The sequence below is a fragment of the Oryctolagus cuniculus genome, chromosome 12 (assembly GCF_051225735.1).
Source record: "Oryctolagus cuniculus isolate XC-2025 breed Fujian yellow rabbit chromosome 12, ASM5122573v1, whole genome shotgun sequence".
Taxonomy (NCBI): domain Eukaryota; kingdom Metazoa; phylum Chordata; class Mammalia; order Lagomorpha; family Leporidae; genus Oryctolagus; species Oryctolagus cuniculus.
Genome location: NC_142878.1, coordinates 63667087 through 63684503, shown reverse-complemented (window position 1 = coordinate 63684503; position 17417 = coordinate 63667087). Strand labels below are relative to the sequence as shown.

The window sequence follows — 17417 nt, the reverse complement described above, 5'->3', positions numbered from 1 at the left end:
CAAATAAAAAATAAATTAAAAAAAGAGTCTTGGAGGAGGGGCTGGCTTAGGGGCTTCTAGAAGAAGCGCCAGTTCGAGTCCCAACTGCTCTGTTTCTGAACCAGTTCCCAACTAACACACCAGAGAAGCAGCAGAAGACGACCTGAGCGCTTGGGCCCCTGCCACCCCCATGGGAGACCCAGTTGGAGTTCTGGGCTCCTGGCTTTGGCCATCACCCCCCCCCCCCCGCCGGCCATTGTGGCCATCTGGGGAGTAAACAAACGGATGGGAGATTCTCTCGGTCACTCCTCTCTTTGTCACTGCCTATCAAATAATAAAATAATGAAAAAAGAAGGGGACCGCAGGGAATTCAGGGCTTATGTTCATTATCTTGATTGCACTGGTGGTTTCTGGGAGCGTGCATATGATGCAGCATCTACAATAAAAATGTGTGCAGTACCTCAGTTAGAGCTATAAAAGCAAAGGTAATGAAACCATATCAGGAAATGATGTGAACAATGCTAAGGAGGGGGTGGCAGGAAAGGCCGAGCATCTGTCTCTGTCTCTGTCTCCAGCTGTCTCACAGCATCACCGTCCTCCAATCAGCTCTTGGGGGTAAGGTTACCATCTTCCCCTTTTAGAGAGTTTCAGAAGCTAGGGTCCAGAGATTTAGAAACTAGCTCGGGCTTGTCCAGCCACAGTGCCTATAGTCTGAGTCTAGTGACTGGGTGCCTGCTCCACCTTGGATTATCTCTTCTTCAAGGAGTGGTCTTTGGGGGGGTGGGCATTGGTACAGCCGTTGGGAAGCTGGCTGGGACGCCTGCACCCCACATCCGAGTGCCCGGGTTTCAGTCCCAGTCGTGCCTCTGACTCCGGCTCCCCGCTCATCCCACCCTGGGAGGCAGCAGGTGATGCCTCAAGTACCTGGACCCCTGCCAGCCACATGGGCGACCCGGAGGGAGTTCGGGGCTCCTGGTTTTGGCTTGGCCCAGTCCTGGCTGTTGCAGACATTTGTGGAGTGAACCAGCAGATGGAAGAGCTCTGTCTGTGTCTCTCTACCTTAACTTAAAAAACAAAAGGACTGCTCCTCTGAGAGACCACAGCCGCCCCGGGACAGTTATGGCCGAAGGACTTTGGTTTCTGCCTACGCGGGCATTAATTCCTTCGGAGCGCACTGGCTGTGAGTCAGCAGGGAGCCAGGGCGGGAGGCGGTGGGTTGCTGGGCAGGGGCCGTGTGGTGCTGCCAGGTGCATGCTTAGGCCCGTGCTGTGTGACAGGTGAAACCAAGCACCTGTGTCCAGTGCCTGTCGTGCACGTGTAGCTGCTCTGGGGCCTGACTCCCCTGGTCTCCCCCAAGGGCTCCATCTCCCTCCCTTAGCTTCAAATTAGGAAAATGCCCACACTGAACAGAGAGGGCGCTGCAGCCCGCCCACACGGTCCCTGATCACTGGACTCAGGAGGTCATTTATGTCCCCGGTTGATAACAACTTGACGTTTGTTCTTGTCTTGAGGATTTTTCCAGAAACTGCGGGCCCTGAGCAAGAAGTCACTGACACCTGGCTGACCGCAGCCCCCTGGGCTATCACCAACATTGCCAAAGAACACGCCCTTGCTGACCAATCACAGGAGGGCCATGAGCACTGCTGACCAACCAGGGGCCTGCGCTGCTCTGCCCCCACTTCCACCCCTAAGAACCTTCACCTCCAGCCCCTCCAAGAGCGCGGGAACTTAGCGGTACCTGCCCGGCTTCCTGCTCTGGCCTCGCGATAAACACCTGCTTCCCTCCCGACCTGAGCACAGTGATTGACTCCCTGCACGCCACGCCAGTGGGCATGGGTCTGGGGGCCCCCACAACACAGCACTTCCTGTGCCCGCCCCACCCTGCCTCACCAGCCCTCCTCTCCCAGGCGTCTCCCTCTTCTCCATCAGGGACTCTGATGCCATGACCCACCTCCACCCCCAACACACACATCCCTGTCCCAGCCTCTGGCAGGAAGCTGAAAAGAGAGGCCTAGGTCCCTGTGAGGGAAGTGGGAATGTGGGGGCTGGGGAGTGCATGGGGCCAGGGCTGTGGCTCCCAGATTCAGCCAGCCCCGTCCTGCCATCCCCAGGTCAGTCCTGAGCCCCAGGTCCGGGCACGGCAGGCAGGCAGGCAGTGCAGGTCCCGAGGCCTTGGGTAGAGAGGTGGACAGAGAAGGGCCAGGGGCAGTCGGGGGCCCTGGGTGGGCCAGGAGGCCTGCAGGAGGTGAGCACCCTGGTGTCATCTGTCGCACAGTGCATCTGATCATGGCCCTCTTCCCTCTGCCCAGCCCTAGGATGTGGAGGGCAAACAGAGAGCCCCGGTGACAGCTGTGTCCCCTTGGCCCTCCTGGCACACGGCCTGCAGATGGACAGTGGGTGCCCACTGTGCCTGGCCAACACAGGTGGCTTCCTCGTCTGAAAGCCCCAGAGTTGGGGAAGATAGGAGCTCTCTGGGGCCACGGGAGATATTTCTGGCCTGAGAGGACTGGGGTCAGGGAGAGGGAGGACAGGGCAAGCCGACAGGCAGGGGAGAAGGTGCCGTGTAGGCTTAGAGTCGAGGCCCAGAGGTGCAGTCCCAGCCCCTCTGCCACCTCCAGTGCTTGTCATCAGAGCTGGGCTGGCTGGCAGGGTGCACCTTGTCGTGTCCCTGGAGGGATGGCCGCAGGGGTAGCCGCCTGGGGAGCCGTGCTGGGAGGGTGGCTCAGGCCCTGGCGGTGGGCCTTTGGGTTTCTGGGGTGGTGGGGAGTGCTCCCATCCCCAGAGACTCCAGGACAGGTCAGGTCCCTGGTCTCCCAGGAGACGCCAACAGCACCTGTCTGTGCTAGCTAAGTCAGATTTCGGAGGCTGACGAGGACAGATGCCATCACGTGTGTGAGGGCTTCGTCCGCGTCAGCTGGGAGTGCGAGGAGCTACTGCTGTCTGTGTCAGCACTGCTGACCCATCTGACTCTGCCTTGTCCTCCCCCGGCTCCGTGTGCTGCGGCACTGCCTGCCGGCGGCCTCCACGTCACTCGGAGCCCGTCACTGACAGCCGCGGAGAGCCTGCCCGGCCTCCTGCAACACCCGCCTTCCCCAGGGCCTCCACACATCCAGGCCCTGCATGCTCGGGAATGCAGGACTCTGTGAAAACGGGGACAGTGCCCGGCACATCCAGTCAATGGGTCACCCTGCCTCCCTCCCAGTGGTGACCATGTCGTCCCAGGCTCGCCACTTCCGGTGCTGTCTGTCACCCGGGCTGCCTGTCTCTAGGCTGGACACAATCCGGGAGCCAGGCTGCCCGCAGCCACACCAGAGGCCCTCCCTCTCCTTAGGGGGCCTGGCCAGCTCCCCCATCTTTCTCTGGCTTTTCTAGTTGTCTCCTGTCCTCTCCACCCCTCAGAACTGCCAGATCTTTCTCTGCCTTCCAGAGGCTGTGGTGAGCCTGGCGGTGGGGGCTCCTTCCTCCCCGCCCAGAGAAAGGAGCGCCCTGGGACCTGCACACCTGCCCCCCTGCTCCCTGCCTCTGCAGGCCCCTAGACCTGAGACCTTGATGCTGTCTTGGCTCTTCCTCTGCCTGCCGTGCCCACCCCAGGCCACCCGCAAGCTCTGAGGCCTCTAGAAGGTTCCCCTGCTCACCCCTTCCCTGGACTCCCCAGGGCGTGGCACGCCACCTCCCTGCAGTGACTCTCTGGACTTAGCCTGCCAGTGGCCCCACCCTAAGCCCAGCCCAGCAGCCCTCTGCACCAGGCTGGCTAAAGCTCCTGGAACCTCACCAGCCCCTGCTCTAAGACCTTGGGTGAGCCCTTCTGCAGCCTCCCCAGTCTGCCTGGGGCTTTCCTAACGGGTGCCCTCTCGCGGGGAAAGCCCACCAGGGCCCTGCCTCTTCCCGCGTCGCCCTGGCGTGGGTCCACGGGTGCCCTCTCACGTCCCTGTGATCCCTTTGCCCGAGTCCTGCTCCTTCTGGAAAACTCCTCGTGGGCCCAGGCTACGGCTACTGTGTCTGCTGCTGGCAGGTGGCTCTGGCCTGGAGCCGGGGTCTTCACCTCCTTGTTTCAGGAGAAGCACACAGTAGGTGCCAGCTAATGGCACATCGTGGGCAAGCCCTGGCAGGGCAACTCTGGGCTGGGGATCCAGGCAGGGGGTTCTGGGAAACTGCTGTGAGTTCCCCAAGCACCCAGCACAACAAGGGAGAGCCCAGGGCTGCAGTGCCACGCTGGGGCTCCCCTCCCCCGAGCTGCGAGTGCCCAGAGGGTCCCAGCCCAGCCTGCCTCGGCCTCCAGATGCCACCCTGTCGTGCCATGTGTGCTCTCAGGTATGGTGTGGCCCAGACTTTGTCCTGGCAGCTGGCACCTACCCTGGGCTGGTCCCAGCCCCACCTCTGACTCTGAGTCACCACCACCCCACCCCCCACTGGCCAGAGCCAGGCTGGCTGACCGAGGCCTACGTGCAGACTTGTAGTCACAGGGGTCAGGACAGCAGGATCTTGAGACAGGAGTGGCCCTGCTGGGGTGGAGGGAGGGGTGCATTTGCAGAAGAGGCTCACTGGGCTTCAAGCCAGCGTCTGGTGCCTTCTCCCCTGAGTGAGACCTGACAGCTGGGCTCGCTCCACCACCCAGAGCTGACAGGAGGCATGGGTGACCTCCAAGCACTCAGCCCCCTGCCAGGGAGAAGTCCTGGGCTTGGGGATGAGAGTCTGAACCTGGACTTGGTAGGGGTGGGGATGGCGGCCAGGAGCAGCTCCCAGCTGGCTGGGGAGAGATGGCAGCCGGCACCTAGGGCCTTCAGGGTCCAGGCACGGCAGGGAGCAGACAGGGAAGCCTAGCTGGGTAGGGGGCATGAAGGGAGACCCAGAGAGGGTGCTGGGGAGGCCGCAGGGTCTCCCCTACCGGGTCACACACGGTCCCCATCACCCAGAAGTCTTCAGAGCTGTCCACCCCTGACAGCAGGCAGGAGGCAGCCTGGGGGCCTGGAGAGACGCTGTGCAGGGAGCATCTGGAAGGGGCAGTGAGCTGCCCGAGGCTCACTCTGAGCCACACGTGGTTGCAGGCCTGGATGTCACCTCCTTTTATTTCCGGATGACTGCCCAGTATCAACACCTCACTTTATAAGTGGAACCAGAGAGAGGAGGCGTAGAATCAGTCAAAATGGAGTGAGTGTGCCTAAAAGCCAATTGCAGATCTCTTGCTTCTGTACATATTAGCTATGCTCGCTAACATCTAAGGCTGTACCTTGGGAAACTATATGGGCCCAAATTCCTAGGAACTAGGTTGACCGAAATGTGTCCTCCACTGTTATCTTACAACCATTATCTTGGATCTGCTATTGGGTTTGTTATTGTTAACTGTATCTTACAACCATATTCTGGTTTTTCTCTTTATTGTTCACTGCATACCAGGGGTCCGGTTCAAAATTGTGAGCCCTAGTGGACAGAATACTATAAAAAGCTGCGTAACCCGCTGTTGGGGGCCGCACTCTGGTAAGGAGTGTTGGTCCCGATCGGTGGCAGGTCCTGATCGGTTACCTTGCCTCTCATTTGCTTCTCATTTTCAATAAAATTCATGTGTGACTGTCACTAGTTTTTGTAACATTTTGTTTTAGCTCATGAGTGCAACAGAGGGACACACCCTCCCTCACCTGTGACAAGTTCGGGGAGAAGGGCAAGGCCACAGCCCTTGCCAGGATAGGCCGCCCCCTCTGTAACCGCGCGGGATGCAAGCTCAGCTCCTGCACCTGCATGGGCTTCTGCCCGGCCGCTGCTCCCCCAGCATGGGCCTCTGGCGGCGGGACTGGGTGTGTGAGCCAGGAGTCTGCATGCCCCGCCCCGGCAGGCCTCCCACCCCTCTTCCCCAACTCAACTGGACTCCGGACCCGCCATCCTGTTCCCAGGGTGGGCTCCAGATCTGTGTTCTTACCATAGCAGATAAAGTCCAAACATGGTCGGGGTGGGCCTGGGAGGGTGGAGGGGCAGCCCGGGGAACTCTGGCCTCAAGGAGGAAAGGCGCAGGGAGCTCTTGGCGGCCACCACCCAGGGAGGGGGCCGCGCCCGGCCTCAAGTCTCACCTGTGCACACGCGGGGGCTGTGCGTCTCGGGCAGATGGCGCCCCCTCTGGGCCTTGTTTCACTCATCCGTAAAACAAGGTTTTAACAACCGAGTGATTTGGAGCTCCGTGGGGCGAGGGTTACGAAGACCTGCGAGAGAGGACTGGGGCGGGAGGGGCCGGCCAGGAAACGCCCCCGACCGCCAAGTCCAGGCCTTTGCAACTCTGCTGCCCTCTAGTGGCTGCGCTGGGTGGTGGCGCCGAGGTCCCCGGGTAACACCGCGCTGGAGGCCCTCCTGTGTCCCAGCCGGCTGCCCCTGCGTTTCTCCCCAGTACAAGGGGGAAGCACCCCAAGCTGTGTCAGGGCTGCCTGCGCTCCTGGTGGACAGAGAGGCAGTCACGGCCCAGGGACAAGACAGCCTGTCTCTCTCATGTCTTTCTTCTGCAAGCACTCCCTGGGGCAGGCACTGCAGCAGGCAGGGACACTGCCAGGCCCTGGCCACCCAGAGGCGCTCGGCACTGGGCTCCTGCCCTCAGAGAGCCTCTGTCTGCTGTGGGAGCAGACGGGCAAACCACAGCTTCGGGAGAAAGGAGGGGAATGTGGGGGCTGCTCCGAGATGTGACATACTGTGTGAGTAACACTTGGGAAGCACATGGCCAGCAAATGCGGCCCCACCCGGCTGTGGCTTTGTCCTGGGCACGTGAGGCTGCAGCCTACAGAGCCAGGAGGCCCTTCGCTGCAGGATGGCTGTGTAAGTCCCCCCGTGGCTGCTGCTCACTTGGAGCCTGCTGGCTGGGAACAGGGGCTGGGGTGCCTGCAGCCTCCACTGGCACACCCCGTCCCCACCTGGAGTTCCAAAGGGAAAGGGGAGCATCAGGTCTCTCTCCCAGGCTGGGCAGGCCTGGGGCAGGCGAGGGGGAGCCTGGGGCCCCTGAAGCCCGTGGAGGCGGAGCTGGGGCAGGATGCAGAGGGAGCGGGGAGAAGAGCAGGAGTGTGTGTGTGTGTGTGTGTGTGTGCGTGAGTGTGCGAGAGAGGAGCCCGGTGTGTCACTGTCGCCGGAGGGGAGATGAGTCTGACTCAGTGGGAACATCCGGCAGGAAGGGAAGAGAGCCGAGCTGGCATGTGCGAGGGAGCAGGATGGGGTGTGGGGCCCGGGTGGGGGAGAGGGAGGGGGAGCTGCAGGGGAGCAGAGGCTGGAGCGCTGGCGCCTGGGGCCCGGGGTCATGGAAACAGCCCTGGTCAATCAGGGATGCAGGGGCTTCGGACACAGGCCTCGGGGCCTTGCCATGCTTGAAACAGAACCAGGTCCCCCCCTCCCCGCACCCCAGGCCTCAGGGCCTCGAGGACCCCTGAGGGAACTGCCAGGCTCAGGGGTGTGAGCGAGGGCTTTCCAAGGGAGCCTGTGGGAGGAAGGCTGCCAGCAGCACTGGGCCGGGGTGGGGACGGAGCTGGAGCCGGGCCTAGCTCACCACCGTGAGGCGCTGGACACCAGGAGTGCTGAGAGGACCAGAGGAGTGAGTGACTGACAGTGTTGTCCCGGGTGTGCGGGGGCCTGGGGCTGTCGCTTGACCCATGTCACCTGCACCAGTGCTGATGGGGCAGCCAGTGGGAGAGGGAGGCACCCTGGAGGTACCTGCCAAGCCGGCTCTTCTGCAGGCCTTTTGCTACTCAAGGGAGAGACCCGGCCATGTGGCTGCCCATCGTGTCTGCGGGCAGCCCCAGGCCTGGGGCACACGGCCTCAGGGGAAGGCTGGGTCTTGGCGGCCAGGCCTCCTGGGTGGGCTTGACCACCAGGGGGACGACCCTGTCGTCCTGTCTGGGCCGCTGGGGCAGGGCAGGGCCAGCTGCTGCCGGCTCCCTGGTCCTCCCCCTGTGCGAGTGGAAGGGTGGGGGTGGAGGCCGCGGCGTTCCTGGCTGGGAGCCCAGAGGAGTCTTTTGTAATCACAACATGATCTCGTGTGCTGAGCAGTGGAGCCGGCAGGGAGAGGCGGGCAGAGGCCCGGCTCCGGCGGCTCCGGCTTCCCTCCTGCTCCGGCTCCCCCAGGGTCTGCTCTGGAATCCTCTCGGTGCCCGCTGGTGCCATGCACTCGGCTGTGAGTGGCACCTCGCCTTGGGCAGGGGGCTTCCTGGGGTGGGAGGAGGCTGGGACACCAGGCAGCCATGCTCTGGGGGCAGCTGGGGACAGCTGGGCCTGGGAGGAAGAGGGCTGCGATCAGGCCAGAGGCGGCCCGGGCAGGGGTACTGGCGCCCAAAGCGGAGACCCTGCAGCCAGGCGGGGCGGGGGGACGACCTGGGATCTTGATGCCGAGGCCCCGCTCGCCCAGGGTGGGGCTGCCAACCTCTCCTGCCCTGGCAGCCAGCGGCTCAAGGCCTGGAGAGGCTGGGCCTGTGGGGCGGCTCTTTCTCCAGGCTGGGCACAGGCCCGCAGAGTGGGGGCCCGGGCCTGAGGGCCCAGGACAGAGCCGAGGCCTCTCTTTTCCTGCACTTCTGAGTCTGGGAGCCAAACAGCTCCCCCCTCCTCGACCTCCCCAGTGCCCTGGCAGCTTCCCAGTCATGCAGGTTCTGCGGCCAGAGCCATTTATAACTCCCATTCCAGGCTGCTTGGTGCTCTCTGGGGAGCGGGGGAGGGGCGGCCCGCGGCCTGCCCTGGGTGTCAGGCCCCGACCCGGAGGAGGCAGGTGCAGGCAGACAGGCCCAGCATGGTGGGGATGGGAGGGAACAGCCCTCTTTCTTCCTGTGGACCCTGGCGCTGTGCGTGGTGAGAATAAGGTTGGGGGATGAGTGTGCAGGTGGGGGAATGGTGGTGGCTGGGCAGCAGCCGGGAGCCTGGGTCCCCTGCCCTCTGCAGGGGCCGCCCAGGGCCGCGTCGCTGATGAGCAGGCCGGAGGAGAAGGATGCTGAGCTGGACCGGAGGATAGTTGCCCTGCGCAAGAAGAACCAGGCCTTACTGCGCAGGTACCAGGTGAGTGAGCTGTGGCAGGGGCCGGAGGACGGGGGGCTGCCGGCCTTGTAGCCTCTCCCTGTGGGCTCTGGGCCTGCAGCCAGGGTGAGGGTGGACACGGTGACTTTGGAGTCTTGGCAGGGTGTCAGGCACTTGTGACGTGGTGCCTCTGCCCCCTGGTGTCCCACCAGTGTCTCCCTGTGTAGGCCTGTCCGAGTCTGTGTCTCTGTGCGTCTGGGGGGCTGTGGCCTGTGCTGATCCCAGGCCCTCCCCTAGGAGATCCAGGAAGACCGTCGGCAGGCCGAGCAGGGGGGCATGGCTGTGACCACGCCGGGGCTCCTCCAGCCCGACAGCCTCACTGTCACCATCAGCCAGGTTCCTGGTGTAAGCCTCACCCTGGGAGCCAGGGAGGGTGGAAAGAGGTGGAGGCCCAGATGGTGGGGGACAGCGCAACTTACCCCTCTGGAGGCTGCTGCCAGCTCCCAGCCTCATGCAGCCCAGGCCACTGTCCCCAGCCGAGGGCCTCAGCCCCACATGTACGCCCCACGCACAAGCTGCTCCTAAACCCCAAACCTGAGGGGCTTCCAATGTAAGAAGTGGGGGAGAGCTGGGGCTAAGACCAGGAGCAGTGTTTGAGGGACAAGGCCTTATTGTCTGAGTGCTCAGAGCTGACCGCCAGCCGCCATGGCATCTCGGGCCCCCGGCGGCCCTAGGCGCTGGATAACTAATGTCATTGGTATGTGAATGCCTGCGGGAGTCGGCGTCTCTGTGGGCATTCCAGGGAGGGTCAGGCTGGAACCTGGGCCCAGGGAAGCCCCCAAAGGACTCCCTACCCGGGTCCTGCCCAGTGCTGCCCACGTGGCCCTCGTTGTGCAGGAGAAGCGGGTGGTCAGCAGGAACTGGGCAAGGAGCCCCCTCAGACCCGATGCCGCCGGCGAGATGCTGGAGGACGAGGACGTGGGGGGCTGCGTGGGCACCTTCTTCTTGGGGGAGCGCGTGGACCTGGCCGTGACCATGGAAAACAGGGCCAAGGTGAGCAGGGTAGGGAGGGGAGTCCAGGTGCTGGTGGACAGCCTCTTCTTTCCTGGCCTGGTCGCACTGCCCATCGGTCACTTTCCCCAGGCCAAACGGATCGTAAGTGAAAAGCCCACCAGAGCAAGGGCCCCCGGGGCAGACGGGTCACCTGGAAGGGGCGGAGGCCAAAGCCCCCCGACACAGTTGGCCGTCGGCTCGAACTCTGTGCAGAAGGTACATCTTCAAGAGTGCACCAGGCGTGAACGTGGAGCTCCCCATCTGCAGAGGGCAGAGAAACCCAGTCAGATGTGTCTGTCCAGCGTGTGTAGGGACACAGCCCCGGGCAGCACCTGCAAGAATTCCCATGGCTCCTTCTCCTCTCTGGCCACTGGGGGTGGGCTGGGCAGGGGGGGGGACGTGATCCTGCCCCCATCTGATCTATCCCTGCTGGTGGGCGGAGGGTGGAGGTGACTGGCCACGAGCCAGCTGTGACCTCTAGGTGGCAGCAGCCTCTCGCCCTTGCTCTTGCTCCCGGGTCTAGGTGCCCCTCCCAACCTGGGCACAGCCTTGTGGGTAGGCCCTGTTGCCGTCCCCATTTCAAAGATGAGAAAATGATGCACAGACAGGCAAAATTACTTTCCCCAAACACTCAGCTAACAAGTGGACAGGAAGCGTGCCCGCGGCCAATAGAGCCTGTTAGACATGGCGTAGTCCTAGTTTTTAGATGGGGTGTGGAGAGTTTGAGAGAGGAAGGGAATCTCTAGGTCCGCTGTTTCTGCTTGTACTCACCACCATGCCCAATGTCTTCTTGCAGGCTGCAGGGGAAGCCCGGGGCCCAGCCCCTCCACGGCCACTCAGGGCGCCCCCAGAGGTGGGCTGGGACTACGCTCAGTGGAAGCAGGAGCGCGAGCAGGTGGACCAGGCCCGCGTGGCCCGGCACAGAGATGCACAGGGTGACTGGCGCCGCCCGTGGGACATGGACAAGGCCAAGCCCACGTGGGTGGCAGGGCGAGGCGGCTTGCTGGCTGACATGCACGTGGGGCTGGAATAGGGCTGATGGGACCCTCCCCGGGCTGGAGAGGCCCTGCCTGCACCGCCAGGGCAGGCTCCGGGCTCAGGGCTCTGTGTAGACCCTGAGTCCCTCATTGCTCCTGCTGTCCTCAGTTCTGGGGCTGCAGGAGGCGCGGAGACTCTGTCCTGCCTGCCACCTGCAACCTCCCTCCCTCCTCTGTCTACACAGGCTACAGGACGGCGGCAAGCTTAGGGAAGTGGGCCCGGTGAGGGAGGGCGGCAGACGGGGTAAGCAGGTGCCCCCTCACCCCTTCTTGGCTTTCTTCGCCTCATCCTGTCCCCTCCCTCATCCTCTCTCTTCTCGGTCTCTCACTTTCCCACTTCTTTTCAGAGCACAAAGCCAGCACAGGAGAACACCCTCCTTCCCCACCGCGGGGTCCCTGAGGAGGCTCAGGGGCATGTGCCGGGGTCCTCCCGGGGCGCTGCTCCCTGATAGGCCAGGGTGCTGGCCGGCCCGCCCCTGGCCCGCTGCAGGCACCCCACCCACCACCCGAGGATTTGGGGCTCAGGAAGCTGGAATAGCCAAGCCAGCCCAGGAACCCGGCTCTCCTGACCCCAGGCAGAAAAGCCCACCAGCTTCCCGGTGCTGCAGGAACCAGCGTTCCCGCTTCGCGTCCTTGATACAGCACCTTGTCCCTGTTTCCTTTGTACCCCTTTAGGTCCTAGGAGCCACCGGAAGCTACAGCCCCCGCCATTGTCCCCGGATGGCAAAGGTGTGCTGGGAGAGGAGGAGGAGCCAGCGCTGCCCGCGGGTGGCTCAGTTGGGTGCTGGGGCCCCTTCTCTCCTGGATTTGTGGACCCTCTCTTGCAGGTCGGGGTGGGCAGCCCAGCAGACCCTCAGCGGCACCAGCCACAGGCAGCAAAGCCCGGGGCAAGGAGAGGCTGACCGGCAGGGCCCGAAGGTAACAGGGGACAGAATCAAGGCAGGGCATCTGGGTGTCCTGATTTCCTGCCCCAGCGTGGGCCCAGGTGCCTGCTGTGTCCCTGGGCCCCTGCCTCTGCGCTGCCTGCTGCCTGGCTCAAGTTAATGAGATGCGGGGAGAGGCCATCAGCAGAGGCAGCCGCAGCCCAGGAGCTGGTGCCCAGGGAGGCTGGCGGTAATTACAGCAGCTGCCTTCCCCCCGGGAAGCGAGGTGCGCCTTTCCCAGGCAGCGCAGGCGGGCAGGGACACGTCTGGGGTCCCCACAGAGCGTCAGGTGCCGCAGGCTTGGCCATAAACAGCAGCTGGGGAGCCGGGAGGGGCCGAGCGGGTGGCGTTCAGAGGAGACTGTTGGGCTGGGGGCTCGAGGTCAGGCTGCCCTGGGTCCTGTTCTGAGCCCCTCAGATGTCCGCTGCCCCCTGGGGGCCACAGGCTACAGAGGGGTGACTTTCGGGGGCGGGGCTGCCCCGTGCTGTGCTCCACAGGTGGGATACAAAGGAAGACGTGGCTGAGGACCTGGAAAGCCAGGAGGTGGGTCCTCGAGCCTCCACCCTGCGGGCGGGCGGGACGCGAGCCCTGAACGCGCCAGGCAGCTGGGCCACTCTCTCCTTTCAGGCAGGCCAGAGCACCAGGACGGCTGTCAGTGCAGAGGAACAGGCCGACAAGCAGAGCGGGGCGCAGCCGGGCAGGCTGGGAAGGACTCCAGCAACCAGCCCAGCGCCAGCACCCCCGGAGCGGCCAGAAGAGAAGTCAGGAGCTTCCACAAGCAGCCCCGCCCCCGGCTCACCACAACAGACTGACTTGGTTCCCCTGGACCTCTCCCTAGGAGGGGCCGGCAGCCCTGGGCCTGGGGAGAGCCAATGTGTTCTCAGCCCCGGGCCCGGGGCCCAGGAGAACCCTGCATCCCGGCCAGATGGCTCCCGGCAGCCTCCGGGGTGCAGCGACCCCGAGGCTGAGCTGGAGGGCTGGATGTGCTCTGAGCCGCAGAAAGGAACAGGCCCCCTAGAGCCCAGAGAGGGCAGGTCTGGCAGGGCTGGGGCGCAGCAGGCCCTGGCCCCAAGAGGCAGGCCTCCCAGAGGAAGTGGGCAGAGGGGGAGGGGCACGGGGGGAAGGGGCAGGAGAGGGGGCGCTGGCCCTGCAGGACGGTGCTGAGCAGAGCTCCTGGGAGATGGGGGCTGCTTTAGGGAGAGGAGGAGGGAAGGACTCAGTGCCCAGTCTTCTGTGTGGCTCGTGCCCGTCCGGCTGAGCAGTGTGGTCAGCTTGCCAGCAGACTGATCCTGTGAGGGCAAGGGGCTGCCTCGGGCCCTGTACCTCGTGGGCCCGTGTGTTTTCCTGTGCAAGCACAAGCATGCTGGCCTCTGGTGTCCCACGCCCATCAGCCCTGCTCTGATGCCCAGGCCATGAGCCATCTCCACCCTGACAGCCAGGCCCTCCTGGTCCTGTTATGCCCCAAGACCTGGCCTCCCTCGCCAGCAGATGCCCTCAGCTCCCGGCAGCCGCAAGCCCCCTTGGCCACCCAAGCCAGCACCTTTCTCACCCTCCTGTCTCACGGCCAGGTGATGAGTGGTCCCAGGCTCACAGGATGGCTGAGCTGGCAGAACCTCGGCCGTCACCTGCTTCTTCCAAAGAGGAGGCCGAGGCCTGGAGAAAGGACACAGCTGGCACTGCCCGGGCTGGGAGCAGAGGAGCAGAATCGGGCTTCCCTATGAAAAGGAGGGTCCCCGGAGTGGCTCCCCTGGCATGGGGTGGACTGGGCGGTGGGGAGCACTCACGGCTGGCGCTGAGGCATCACGTGCACCCTGGACAGAGGCCAGGGCCTGCTCCTGCGGCCCAGGGTCATTTCCTGCCCTCTCCTACTTCCTCTTCCCCACCCCCACCCCCACCAGGGCCTTGCAAGGCAAGGGCCCAGAGAAACAGAGAAGCTCAGTAGATAAACAATGACTCCAACTAAGGGCGGCGACATCAGAACTTGTCTTTCCCACTTAGTCTCCGTTCCCGCCCCTCCCCTGAGGCCCACGGAATTATCCAGACTCCGCACAAGCTGTGGCTTCCTCTCAATTCAACAAACATTTCCTGAGCACCCACGACCAGTACCGCAGCCGGTGGGCGACGGTGACTTAGCCAACAGGGGGAGGGAAGGGACCCAGTCAACCAGCAGATCCAGGCTACACAGCAGGGGCCGCTCTTGGCCTGAGGTGCGTGACAGGGCTGGGGGCAGGAGTGCGGTGGGAGCCCAGAGGGAACCAGCCCGCCTCTGCTCCCACGCCCTTGCCTGGAGCTCACCACGTGGTCCCTTCTGCTCCCCTCCTCCCTGGCCCTGCCATGCTGGTTTCTCTGCTGAGGGTCATGGGCCTCTGAGGCCCCCAGGAGGGTCTGGACCCTGGCCACAGTTCGATGGGAGGCCAGTGGGGTCCCAGCTCAGGCGGCTTCGCTGGCTGGCAGCTCCATCCCCCCACCCTTTGATGTGGCCGCGTGGGGAGTGGGTACCTCCCAGCAGCTGAGACTGCTGTCCTCACACCGGCATGCCAAGGATGATGCCGGCTCTAATTCAGCCTGGGGAGGGCTGGGAGCCAGCGCTGCTGTAGGCACAGGTAGGCCCACACTGCTGGGCTGGGCCACACTATGCGTGTGGTAAGGGCCGAGACTAGGACACAAGGAGGGCTGGGGACAGAGGCAGACTCTAGGCCCTGGCTGGCTGCAGGGCTGGGGGCAGACGCTGCAGAGGGCAGGAATGGGGTGGGGTGAAGAGGGCAGAAGAGGGCAGTGTGGGGCTGATCACAGGCATCCTGGAAAAGCCTGGCCAGGCTGGAGACTCCACGCTCAAGTTCTCCTCTTGCCTTCCAGTCACAAGGACAAGGCTTTGGAATGTGGCACAGGCCCTGGGGCCCCATGGCGGGCAAAGGACAGGGCTGGGTTAGAGCAAAGGATGGGGTTAGGTTCGGGCAGAGACCTTAAATTCAAGATTCACAGTCTGCTCCCAAACCCCGGAGCTGCAACTCACAGGTGTGCCTGCACACAGGGTAGCCGCCAGGGGGACGGAGAAATGGGACAAGGCCCGGGTTCAGCCCTCACACAGGGACCGGGGCAGGAGAGAGTCAGGGAGAAGGGCTATGGGGAAATAGGGCTGGAAGGATGTTAGGAGGGGGGGTGTTGGGGGAGCAACGAGATTGGAGAGTGGAGACCGGTGCGGGCTGCTTTCACAGGAAGACTGTACTGTGGGTAGGTGGCACTGAGCTGTCCTCAAGAGGGCAGTGGCTCTGGTGGCAGCCCTCGGCTACCCAACCTGACTGTGGCTCCAGGATGGAACAGGAGGCAGGTGTCACCAGATACGGCCCCCGCCGACCTCAGGGCCATGTAGAGCTGGTTCTATCTCCTCTTGGCTCCTGTGTTCAAAGGTCAGGCTAGAAGCCTTCTACTTGGTTGGAAAGGAGGAAGGCATCCAGGACAAATCTATTTTCAAATGTGGGAGGGCTTCACATGGCCATCAGGAACCAAGGCACGGGGCTGGAGGGCGGAAGAGGCGGAGGCACCTGTGTCCCAGGCCCACCTCACCTTGGCAGAAGGAGCAGTGGAGCAGGGTTGCAAGAAAGGCACGTGTTGGACGACAGGGTGGAACGGGCACAGGCCAGGATCCCCCGGTCCAGGCAGCTGGGTGGCCGTGCTCGACTTTAACCTCTTAAAGCCTTGGTCCTCTTGTCTGCAAAATGGGGCTGTAATTCCCACCCTGAAGGGCTGTTGAAAAAACAAGGACAAGAGTATGCAAAATGCACCCGGCCCGCAGTAGACACTGTCACTGGTAGCCTGCTGTTCGAAAGGCTCTCGGTGAATACTCGTTGAATAAATGAAGTAGCTATTTGGTGTGACCTCTGTCTGTGTTTTCTGGCTTCTCTTTTATCTCCTCTCTAGCTGGGGCCAATGCCGTTTTAGGGAAGGGAGGGCTGCCTGGTACTGTTGAGCCAGCTCTCTGGGCAGCTGGCTACTTTGGGTCCTCCGGGTGGTCTAGTGGTTTCCAGGGAGTGTTCTTGTCCTGTCACTGGCTCCATCCACCCGCGCCCCCCTGCATGCTGCCTCTCCCACTCCTCCTGCTCCTCTTCCTCCTGCGTCCATCAGTAGCCATCTCACACCAGTTTTTGCTGTTTCATTCTCCCCAGAAACCAGCCCCCTTGCGAGCTTCTCCAAGCCTCCAGGGCTAAGTTCTGCCACTCAAAGCCGCAGCAGGTCCCCACGTTCTTATGGTCAAGGGGAGGCCTTGGGGGCCCTTGGAAGCTACCTGCCAAGGCCCCTGTCTGGATGGCCTGGTCACCAGTCAGTTGCAGCTCTGGCCCTGGCCTCAGAGTGAGCAAGAACAGGACAAGATGGCACTGGCGCCCCCCAAGAGCAAAGAAAGTGGCCAAAACTCCCATGCGCTCCTGTCTTCTAAATTGGGGGTGGGGTTGTCCAGGGAGTCGGAGAGGCTGGAGGCACCATTCCACTTCAGTCTCATCCTTTATCTGCGCGCAGACCTCACAGGCACCTCTTCCTGAGCAAGGGCAGTCAGCGCTCCGAGCAAGGGCCGTGCGGGTGACCACAGCCCCCCTGGACGGGGAGACCCCAGGCTGGGAACGGGAGCCAGAGGAGCAGCAGGCTGGAACCTGCTGGCTCTCACCCAGGCTGCTGGGCCTACGTCACGGTCACCGCCTCTCATTAAGAATCCACTTGCCGCCGGGGAAGTGAGACAGCGCAGGCCTGGCACCAGAAAGAACAAACGTGGCACCCACCGCTCCTTTTAAGGACTGGCTGCAGAAGCCGCAGGCCCCCGGGCGGGAGGTGAGGCCCACACAGCAGTACCTCTGCCGGGCGGGCGGGAGGCGGGGACCCTGGCCAGCCTGCCTCCTCCTTAACGAGCTCTCCAGGGTCCCTTCTTCTCAACTGTCACAACTAACGGACGGTGGAGGCTTTTTCCTTTTTCCTACAAACTGGGGACACAGCTTTTCCTCCCCCAGCAGGGCAGCTGGCTTCAAGCGAGAGGAAGAGGGTCGCAAGTCACATTGATAACCATCTGTCAAAACAGAAACATCCCAAGCTTAGGCTCCAGAATCCCAGGGCCAGGCTGGGCAGCTGGGGTGCCAGGTTCTGTTTCCTGAGGCTCACTCACACGGCAAGGGGGCCACAGCCTGGACAAACTCCCAGGCGATGCCAACGCTGCTGGTCAGGGCCCACAGCTTCCTACTGCCGTCGTGCATCAGGTTTTCCCAGAGGGGCAGACGTTCCCTCGAGACGGCATTACTCGGTGTGTACACACTGTGCTTTTATTCCCAGGGTCTCAGGGCCCTTTCACACCTATTACCTCATGAATTCCCACTTGGTTGGCAGAAGAGAGAGAGGTCAAGGATTTTCCACTAATGCCATTGTTCAGTTCCCAGGGTTCCTATCTTCCAGTTCAGGGGTCCCTCCCCAGCCACATCCTCCTGACGCT

The 17417-nt window shown here is 63.0% G+C and overlaps 2 protein-coding genes across 14 annotated transcripts in view; one reads left to right on the top strand and one right to left on the bottom strand.

The window, feature by feature from the left end:
• The window catches only part of KNSTRN (kinetochore localized astrin (SPAG5) binding protein), a 133486-nt gene that overhangs the window by 41771 nt on the left and 74298 nt on the right, over positions 1 to 17417 (bottom strand). The window lies entirely within an intron of this gene.
• On the top strand, positions 7081 to 15825 carry CCDC9B (coiled-coil domain containing 9B). Of its 10 annotated transcripts, none has more exons than XM_008269198.5 (11): positions 7182 to 8110; positions 8866 to 8979; positions 9235 to 9342; positions 9835 to 9990; positions 10081 to 10206; positions 10787 to 10968; positions 11213 to 11271; positions 11703 to 11756; positions 11855 to 11945; positions 12448 to 12493; positions 12578 to 15825. In XM_008269198.5, the coding sequence occupies exons 1-11, from the start codon at positions 8099 to 8101 to the stop codon at positions 13112 to 13114; spliced, it is 1485 nt and encodes a 494-aa protein (XP_008267420.5). In that variant the 5' UTR covers positions 7182 to 8098; the 3' UTR covers positions 13115 to 15825. The 10 variants fall into 10 exon arrangements, 8 of the variants coding, with proteins under 8 accessions (XP_089166179.1, XP_008267420.5, XP_051678473.3 ...); XR_016218029.1 differs by having other exon boundaries at positions 7899 to 8110; positions 10787 to 10925; XM_089310053.1 differs by lacking the exon at positions 11213 to 11271 and having other exon boundaries at positions 7081 to 8110.

Coding starts and splice junctions, on each gene's coding strand:
- CCDC9B (XM_051822513.3), top strand. CDS start 8,815: ATGGTGGTGGCTGGGCAGCAGCCGGGAGCCTGGGTCCCCTGCCCTCTG. Junction 10,207..10,786: donor GCTCGAACTCTGTGCAGAAG/GTACATCTTCAA, acceptor GTCTTCTTGCAG/GCTGCAGGGGAAGCCCGGGG. Junction 11,272..11,702: donor GAGGGAGGGCGGCAGACGGG/GTAAGCAGGTGC, acceptor GTACCCCTTTAG/GTCCTAGGAGCCACCGGAAG.